Source organism: Lasiosphaeria miniovina, assembly GCF_030549165.1.
Source record: "Lasiosphaeria miniovina strain SMH2392-1A chromosome Unknown B0T26scaffold_1, whole genome shotgun sequence".
Lineage (NCBI taxonomy): Eukaryota > Fungi > Ascomycota > Sordariomycetes > Sordariales > Lasiosphaeriaceae > Lasiosphaeria > Lasiosphaeria miniovina.
The window spans coordinates 5,134,831-5,143,852 of NW_026848220.1; the positions used below are offsets into that span (position 1 = coordinate 5,134,831).

Here is a 9,022-nt window from a genome sequence, read left to right on the forward strand (position 1 = left end):
GTGCAACGCATCGTGTTTGTTTGTCATGGTGGGAAAGGCAAGGCTCGGGGTACAACTCTTGCTTACGCCGGGCTGGTGGGCCTTGGTCAACAAAACAGGGTGTTCCTAATTCAGTATTCCTTAGAAAGAAGATAATATGCTGTAGAAGAAATGACGACTAGGGATTAGGCTAGCAGGCACCCGGCACGACACTTGATCGCAGGGAATACACTGGTAGTTTTCTTGTTTCTTTTTTTCTCTTTGACCTTTCATCTCCTCTCCTCTCCGCAGTGGATCGAGAGGCGGAAACTGATGCGAAGCAATTAATTGACATGTTTGTGAGCACCAAAGGTATGAGGTACGTTAGGGGTGCTGCTGAGCGTGTAAGCGAGTCAGTTGAACTGTTTCTGTGTCCGTTGTGTGGTATCACCAATCCCGAGACAGAAACTCTGTCGCATGTTTGTTTGTTTGAGAGTGAAGAGTGCGAGTCAAGCTGCATTTCTATACGTACTACCTATTTTGACTGCCTTCCATACGCAAAAGCGACTCGTTGCCATGGTGAGAGATGTGCTCCGTATTGTGTTTTGTGTTTTGATAGGCATCAATGGGCTGCATGAGCTGCTTGGGGTCTTGTTTGTGTGGACGCATATATTCACGGATAAGTGTTGCGTACATATTTGCCGTATAGTTCCCGCGATTTTTGGCTCCTGGGCAAAAAAAAAGTCAGATTGCGATCTACCTCTACCCGCACTAATAAAGGTAGGTAGATGCAATTCCTGGTGACGATAATAACTGCTTCCGGGATGGGTGGGTGTTGGATGAGTGGTCTCGACGGGCGTTGGTGGACCATGAGAGAGAATGGGGGTCACCTTTGATGGCTGGCGTTGAGCGGTCGGAAGCCAGCCCGGCTTTGTTTGGCATGTTTCAATCACTTCTATTTTTTGTTCTACATGATTCTTCAAGAGCAACGAGTCAGGCTGGCAGTACGAGTCACGATGCAACTCCTTGACCTTTTGTTTTGTCGCCTTGTTTCCTTGGAACACCACTCACTGGCACTGCAGCCGCTGGTGATTAAGACATGCAAGTCTGGTTGTGCGTTCGTCGGGGAATAATAAAATGAAAAATAAAATGGCAATTTTTATCGACCTGTGATGTGAGGTTCAATTGCCACAGCTAGATGTCCTGGTGCGACATGTCTTGTGTCCTCGGCCTTTAAAAGACGGCAGTGGTGGCGGTTTGTCTCTTGTCGGTGGAGCCGACTGATTTGAGCCCGAAGAGGCCGTTGCGGAATGACGTGCAAGTGGAAGGCTTCGATTCGCTAAGTGAGACAGGGTCATGAGGGGCGGCGGCGGTAGGTTGTTTCGACGATCAAACCCGGCCGGCCCATAGCGAGAACCGACCGGGCTCAACCGAGCCTCGACAGGCACTAAATCCAGCTTTCTCGAGACGATAATGCCGTGAGACAATGCCGTTTCTCGTGTGCAGGCACCCGAAAACCAGGGAATCGCCCTCGGCGCATCAGTTGGTGATCCGATGCCGCGTCGTTCTGCGGGTAGCTCAGCGCAGATCAATTCGATCACAAAGCCGGATCTTCCTTTTTTTCTTTCTTTCTGCACCCCTTCGAATGGGGCCCCGACGACCAGCTGCGCGGGCGGCCACAGGGCGAAGTCTGGTCGGCGCCAAGGCCTGAGGCCGGTTTTCCCTAAAAATATCTTCTCTCAGGAGCCCTTTTGTGGGTTGCTCTGGGCTGGTTCCCTGCGGATCTGTTCTGCCGCCTGCGGAATTCAATAATTACACATCTAGCGATCATCGCGGCGGCGCGATTTCAAGATCGAGAAAAGCAAGCCCCCCCTTGATCGACCCCGCTTTCGACATCGCCGCACGCTCGGCGAGGAAAAAGGCAAGCGGACGGATAATCAAGGGGCACGGATCGCACAGAATGGGGATGGGATGCGGCAAGGCTTTGGGGAACTGGCCAGCTCCCTGCCGAAAATAAACCTCGACAACAGAAGTTGTGCCACAACCTTTCCCCAGCGCACAATGGGGCTTGCGTGCCGCCGGGCGGCGGGACGTGACGCTGTTTGCGACTTTGTGTTCACCGTATCGGTCGGCGAAGCGCCCTGACTGCTAGGTAGCCAGACCGGAGGCAGCTGAGGCAGCTGAAGCGCGCGCGCAACCCACAGGGTTGTTGCAACACCAACCAGCAGCTTTGGAGTTTTGACAACCACTCATGCTTGGGATTCATTTCGCTCTCGAATTACGGAATAATTAACCAGGCAATAATGATGATGGTCTGGTGATGGGCTGCTTTTGCTCTGATGGTTTATCGGCGCTTCCAGTGTTGCAGTTGCATTTCGGTCCCAAAGTGCCGCCGGCCCAAAAAGACATGATCGGCTTGTTGATTTAATCGGCCGATCCCATCAGCCCAGCTGGACTTTGGGAACATTGAGGGTCTCTGTCTCTTAACTTGAAGACTCGAGGGTCAACGTTGACGGCAGCTTGGGATCCTTTACATGATGATTCCCGTTTCTGCAGAACAAAGTGAATCTTTATCAGCCAGCCCCGCGCTTTCCTTCTCGACCTGCTGGTTCGCTGACGCAGGGGCACACCAGAATATCGAACAGGAGGAGGATAAAGGAGGTTCCATTGGTGCTTCAAACTGGCAAGAGGCCCTGGGATCGGGAGGGACGTGCGTGCTGCAGCATGCAGGTACCAAGCAATCTAGGCCGCAAAGGGTCGGGGGCCGGGGCCAATTGGAGGCGCCCAAGGGTACCCAGGGGTGTCCTGTCGTTGGCCCCTTCCTCGATTTGCCAAAAGCGGATCAGAGGATGGCGATGGCGCCTCTGGGGTGTGGCTAGTGTGCCTACCCTGCGCGCAAAAGCACGACAACGACTGGTTCGTGCGGGCGACTGTTGTAATGAGGCTGCCAGTGCCAGGCCCTTGCGGGCGTCAACGGCCCCCTTTCGATCTTTTGCTCGCTTGCTGCTGCCCACTGGAGCCCTTGCCGCTGCTACACTACAGTGCCTTCCCCGGAGGGCCGGACTGAAAGAAAGACGGCACCTCCACTGTCTAACCTGACTGGACTGGCTGCAACTGCAACTGCAACTGCAACTGCGACCGCAATCTTTCTCTTCTCCCTCTTTGTTCCCACCCTCTAGTCTGTCGGCCGACCGACTCTGATGTGTGATTTCGCAATTAATTTGGACATTCTCCCGTTTGTTGTCGCAGAGCCAATCCCGCGCTGCCAAGCATGTGGTCCCGGGTTTGCTGGTCTGCTAATTGAATGAATTAGTCCAAGCAAAGAGCCGATTGCCTCCTTGTTTTACTCTTTGTTATCTATACCATACTATGACCGCCCTCGAGAGTCCGCCCGCGGGGGCCCGACACCCCCCCTCTACCATATCCGAGATACAACTGGCATCTGGCATGGCATCTGGGCCATCTGATACGACAAGTGCTTCATCGTCTGAAGGTACTGCCGGCTCGTTAGGACCGAGCCCGCGCCCGGTCCCTTCGCCACCGAGCCCCCTCGAAACATCCGACCCAGCGGGCGACTCAGTGTTTCCGCCGCTGGCCGTGCTGGCCTCGCTGCCGTCGAAACAACACCCACTTCCAAGCCCAAGGACCGTCCGCGCTCACACCCTCGCTCACAGCGCTGCTCCCATCCGCCGCAAGCCTCTGTCTGCCACGGCCTCGCCCTTGGCCACGAGGTACTCGTCGTCGCAGACCCAGACCCAGACCCAGACCCAGACCAAAGCCGGCGTGGGCCCGGCTGCCGAGCTCGAACTCGAGCTCGAACTCGCCCGGCCTGACCAGAGGTTTGCGAGGTCCTTTTCACTCGACAGTCCAACCCTGTACGAGTTTCCTGGCCATTACGGCTTCGACGCACTTGGCTTGCTGAGCACTCTGAGCTCGCCGCCAGCCGGCTCCGAGACTAGCCAATCGTACGTCGTAGCCCTGACTCAAATCTCCCTCCATGTACCCGTGATATGACCATACCTTCCCGGCTAAAGCCATGCCAACTGCCGACTGACGGGATCCCAATGTCAAGTAGATCGTCTCCCGTCTCCCAAGATTCTGTGGAACCTCAGTCTCCGACTGGCACGGTTGACTTACAGCTACGAAACATTTCGGAAAGTGGCCCTACAGCGGCCCAGGTAGCCACAAGGCCTTACTCACCAGAAGGCCGCCTAAGCGCCGAGACCACCAGCCCGGCCTCGCCAGAGTTCGCCCGCGACCTCGACCTCGTTGACGCCCCCCGTTTCGACTCGCCAGAGTCACGGGACAAGCGCAACACGGCCACTACTACCATGTCGTTGTTTGCCCGGAAGTCTCCCCCTCCACACCTAACTCTTGGGCCGCCGGTCGACACTGGCTTCCGATCTTCAACCATCACAAGCCTCCCAGAGAGCAGCAGTATTCTTAATAAACCACTCCCAAAATCACCCGCCTTCTCAAACCTCGCGACCTCCCCTGGCTGGGCCGCCTCCCCTTCGTCCTCAGCCGACTTCTCGGACGGAAGCTTCTCCCCGCTCCCGTCGCCCTACTCCCTGAAGCCGGCCACGGTTGCGACAGGGTCCCATGAATCAACGCCCTACGTACCGAGCTCCACGTTCACAGATGCCCCAGAGGAGAGCCCGTTGCGATACTGCGAGGGCAACCTACAGACACCGCCGGTCGGTACCACACCCGCCGTTCACACCACCACCACTGCCACTCCTCTACTAGTGCAGCTCGAGGAGATGGAGGATGAGCTGAAGGCCATTAGCGCCGAACTGGCTGGCTCCATTCGGCGTGAGATGGACCTAGAGGACCTCGTCGATAGACTACAGGAGCAGATCAACAACCCCCGAGCCTCCGAGAAGAGGACGAGTGACTACTATTCGGACTCAGGCTATAGCTCAACCAAGTTTAGCGAGTACGATCACGTCAAAGAAGAGATCTCACAGGTACAACGCAGGGCAGAGCAGGAGAAAGCTCAGATCAGACTGGAGCTTACCGACAAGCTTCAAGATGAAAGGTCACGGCGTCGGGAGCTGGACCAGCAGATACAAGAACTGTCCAGGAAAGCATCGCAAATAGACCTCGTCCAACTCAACAGCAGCAGTGGCGCGAGTGGGCGCGTCAGGGAACTAGAAAACACATGCAATGACTTGCGCCGAAAGCTATCAGACGAGCGCCAAGTCAAGGACAACTTCGAGGGCCTGCTCAGCGCACTAAAAGGAGAGCTTGAGAATGCAACCAACGAGCGCGACAATCTTCGCGACGAGATTGTCCCCCAGCTGCGGGCTCGGGTGGAAGGGTTAGAAGCAGAGGCAGCTGAGGGTGCCAAACTGGCCTACGAAACATCTAAAATGCAGCAAGAACTCCAATCGCTCAGGTCCGAGAACACGGAACTCAAAGAGTCGGAATCTCGTGTGTCAATTGCACTCTCCAGGTCGGCCTCTGTTGCGACGGGCTCATATAAGAAGATGCGGCCGCAATCCGTCGCGCGGTCAAACACGGTCAAGCAGAGCGAGCCCCGCGAAGTTCTTGCCGACAGGCTCCAGGACGTCGAGGCACAGCGTGACGCGCTTCACAACGCGCTTAAGAACCTACTCGAGAGACAGGAATTCCAGAACCGCGAAAACAGCAAGAGAATTCGTCAACTCGAGATAGAACGAGACCGCCTTCTTGCTGCATCGCCGAGAAAGGCGGGCTACGAGAGGGAAGTCTGCAATCTCCGCGAAGAGATCAGTACACTTCGTCGCAGGGCCGAGGAGGCAATTGAGCAGAAGTGGCAGGTTGAAAAGGGCCTGAGTGGTCTGAAGATGGACCTGGACCGTGCCGAGGAAGAAGTTGCCTCGCTGCGTAGCCTGCTCAGGGAGAAGGACATACTAATCCCTGAGGCGATTGGTCGATCCAGCAGCAGCAGCCTGGCCAGGCTTGCCGTCCCCGTAACATCTGCTTCGCTTGAAAGGACTTTCAAGGAGTTGCAAAGTGCCTACTCAGAGGCACTTGAGCGTGTCAGGACGCTCGAGGAGAGCACAACTTCGGATGAAAAGACGCGACTCGCAATCGAACACCTCGAGCAGTCGCTCTCGGCCGCCGTCTCGGACCGGGATCTTGCCCGGGATGAGGTCGCCACGTATCGCACCCAGCTCGAGTCTCTACAGGCGTCAGAGAAAAGGCACCTCGATGTGGAGAACGACTTGGCTGATCAGCTACGGAATTCGGCGTGCCGGGTCGAGGAACTTGCCCAACAGGTGCGGGCACAACTCGAGACTAATGAGACGCTTCGAACGCGCCTTTCTGACACGATCGCACGGGGCGAAGCCGACCAGCGTGTTAGTACGGAGCGCATTGCATCCCTGCAGAGCCGCCTGCGCGAGCTCGAGGAACAAGTCATTGCAGCCCAAACAAGTGCCGAGGAAAGGGTGGCACGCCACGAGGAAGAACTTACATCCCTCAAAGATGCGCATAATATCCAGCTGCAGCGCTTGCGGGATGGCTCGGGCGGCATGCGTAGCCCGCGGAGCCCCCGTCTCTTCCCACCCAAGTCGCCCCTGACACCCTTGATGAGCTTGAGAAGCGGCGCGTCGGGCCGATCTCCACGCATGTCCTCACCTCTCCTCTCTCCAGGAGTCGATCGACCAGGCATCCGGCGGTCAAGCACATCACCCCTCGACGGCAGCGCCGGCAACATGGCGGGGCAGGTTGAGGCGCTCAAGGGACGCGTCGCCGAGCTGGAGGGAGCTTTGGCGTCTGCGGATGCCGAGATGCAAGAGGTGGTCGGCCGCATGAACACGGCTCAGATCGAGGTCATGATGCTCCAAGAGGAGCGCGAGGAGGCTATGCGCGAGACCCGAAGGTTGCAACGCGTCGTAGAAGCTGAGAAGGTGCGCGTGTTTGAAGATCAATTCAAGAACATCACGACCCAAGTCAGGTAGTTACGACTTGGCGGCGAAATGTCAATGTCGCTCTCGTGGACCTGAGCACTTCATCTCGCGGTTTTCCTTCGACACTTTATCGGCTTACTGAGGCCATTGCATTGGATCGGCGCAATTTTGGGGTGCTTTCCCCTTCTTTTTTTTGAACATAGCATTTCGGAGCATTTCAACTTGTACAACACACAACAGCACCCATCGCCACCTGGATAACCCTCCGGTCTGGTGACACGACACTGTACGACATATAACGGCTGGTATACCACTGTTCTTCGATTCTTGCCCCAGATGGCAGCGGCTGTATGCCCTAATTATTTTGCACAAACATAACTACTTTTGGATGAGGTGCGGCCGGACAGGTTGGAGAGGCAACAGTTTGGATCATGTACCACTGTATAGATTAAATCACTTATTTTGGAAAGAGGGGGTTGAAAAGCTCTGTACGGACAGGTTGGTGCACAGCTTCAACTTAGTTTAAATGTTTAAACATACCATTTGATACAGGCACTTTTCTCTGGTCAAAATTTGTATCGTTCTGTGAGTTTTGGGCGCCATCTACGTTAGTTCAGAGTTTGATAAGGGTGTCTTGTCGTGTAGATGCTTTTCACTTTCTTACTATAACCTCTGTTGGGAAGCATTTCGGACACACCGAGATAGCAGAACAATAGAAGCCTCTTTGTGCGGAAAAGGTAAGGCGCTAACTGAATTGGCCGCCACCAGTCTATCACGACGAGGATGCGCATCCTTCGCAGGAAACAAAAGCAGCTAGCCTGAGGTATATTCGCATTTGGTGCTTTCATTCTCCGAAGTAAGGATTATCCTCCCCGCAAATTGATCTCAAGCGTCTTCTCAAGGACGCACTTCCGAAGTTCTAAGAGGAAGTAGAAGATTGTAGCGTACAACGCACATCAGAGCAGTAGACAGAGGGGGTGGGATCATGGCCCTGGTCTAATAATTTGTTCAGGCAAGGAACCAGGAACGCTTTTTCGATACAACCACCTACACCTGCAGGTACTCCGTGCTCCGTACCTTAGTGCTCACTGTAAGCCGTGGATTCGTCCTAGTGTTGGGGATGAACGCGTAAAGTGCAGACATTCAATAAAAGTGACATATTCTCTAGTCACTGCATGGCCCCGTCAAGATTGTGCTGCTGGTAGCAGAGCAGAGCAGCGCAAAAGGAGAGCGAGCACTGAGCACTCAGCCCAGGCAGGTCCAGTCGACCGTTTTCGTCTCTTTAGAACCTGGAATCACCTCCCACAGTATATATATCTTCCCCAGGGGCAGTTTATTCCCGTCACGTCACTCTATTCCGTACTAGTAGTTCCCCCTTGGAAAATGGGGACCGCTCGCTCGCTCACCCCACGGGAAACCAATGGCGGACCCTGCTGCAGGAGCCGTTGGGCTGATAGCACCAACGCCATGCCATGGTGCTGCCCGTACGGTGCAAACACGGAGAAGGGACGAGGAGGGGGGAAGTACATCGACAGTGGTGATAAGATCGGGCGTGAGAATAAAAAGAAGATTGCAAGATTGTAATCTTCTCGACAAGCTACCCTAGTGCACAACAGACACGCCATTTCAACAACCCGGACGAATGTTGTTGATGCGGACACTAACGGTAGAACATGGGAAAAGCGATCGATCGGTGGCAGCGGCGCTGATCTGGCCGGACTGTCCGATTCTTGTGCGAGAGATAGCTAAATCAATGAAGCCCGCTATGAGTGTGGCAAGTCTAGACCGATTAGCAGTTAGTTATTAGACTGAGAAGTACGGAGCACATAAGGTGGCCAAAGACGGATGCAGAATATTACATTCGATATCTATTTTTCTCATGCTCCCTGGATACAGAAGTTTTCGGACTGAATGGGGGGTTCCCCTTAATTTCTGTCATATACCTATAGCCAAGTCAATTATCATCCGCAACAAAATTTTCCAATGCCGTGTTACCAGGGAACGGGCCACACCGAGTTATAAGTGTACGTGATACAGATACTGAATAGATGCGGTGAGAGAAGAAGAAAAAAAGACACTCCCGCCACGCCGCCCACACTCGCGGGAGAGGGGCACGGAGGTGGCGCGCAGCCGTGCGTGCCGGGTACCTTGCGTTGTGTGGTGTT

General features: G+C 54.8%; 1 protein-coding gene across 1 annotated transcript; it reads left to right on the forward strand.

Moving 5' to 3' along the window:
- Window positions 1-3,405: 3,405 nt before the first annotated feature.
- B0T26DRAFT_634910 (uncharacterized protein) lies at window positions 3,406-6,908 on the forward strand (the record flags this gene model as incomplete). Its single annotated transcript, XM_060436671.1, has 2 exons — window positions 3,406-3,923; window positions 4,034-6,908. The coding sequence occupies 2 exons, from the start codon at window positions 3,406-3,408 to the stop codon at window positions 6,906-6,908; spliced, it is 3,393 nt and encodes a 1,130-aa protein (XP_060303303.1).
- Between the last annotated feature and the right edge of the window lie 2,114 nt (window positions 6,909-9,022).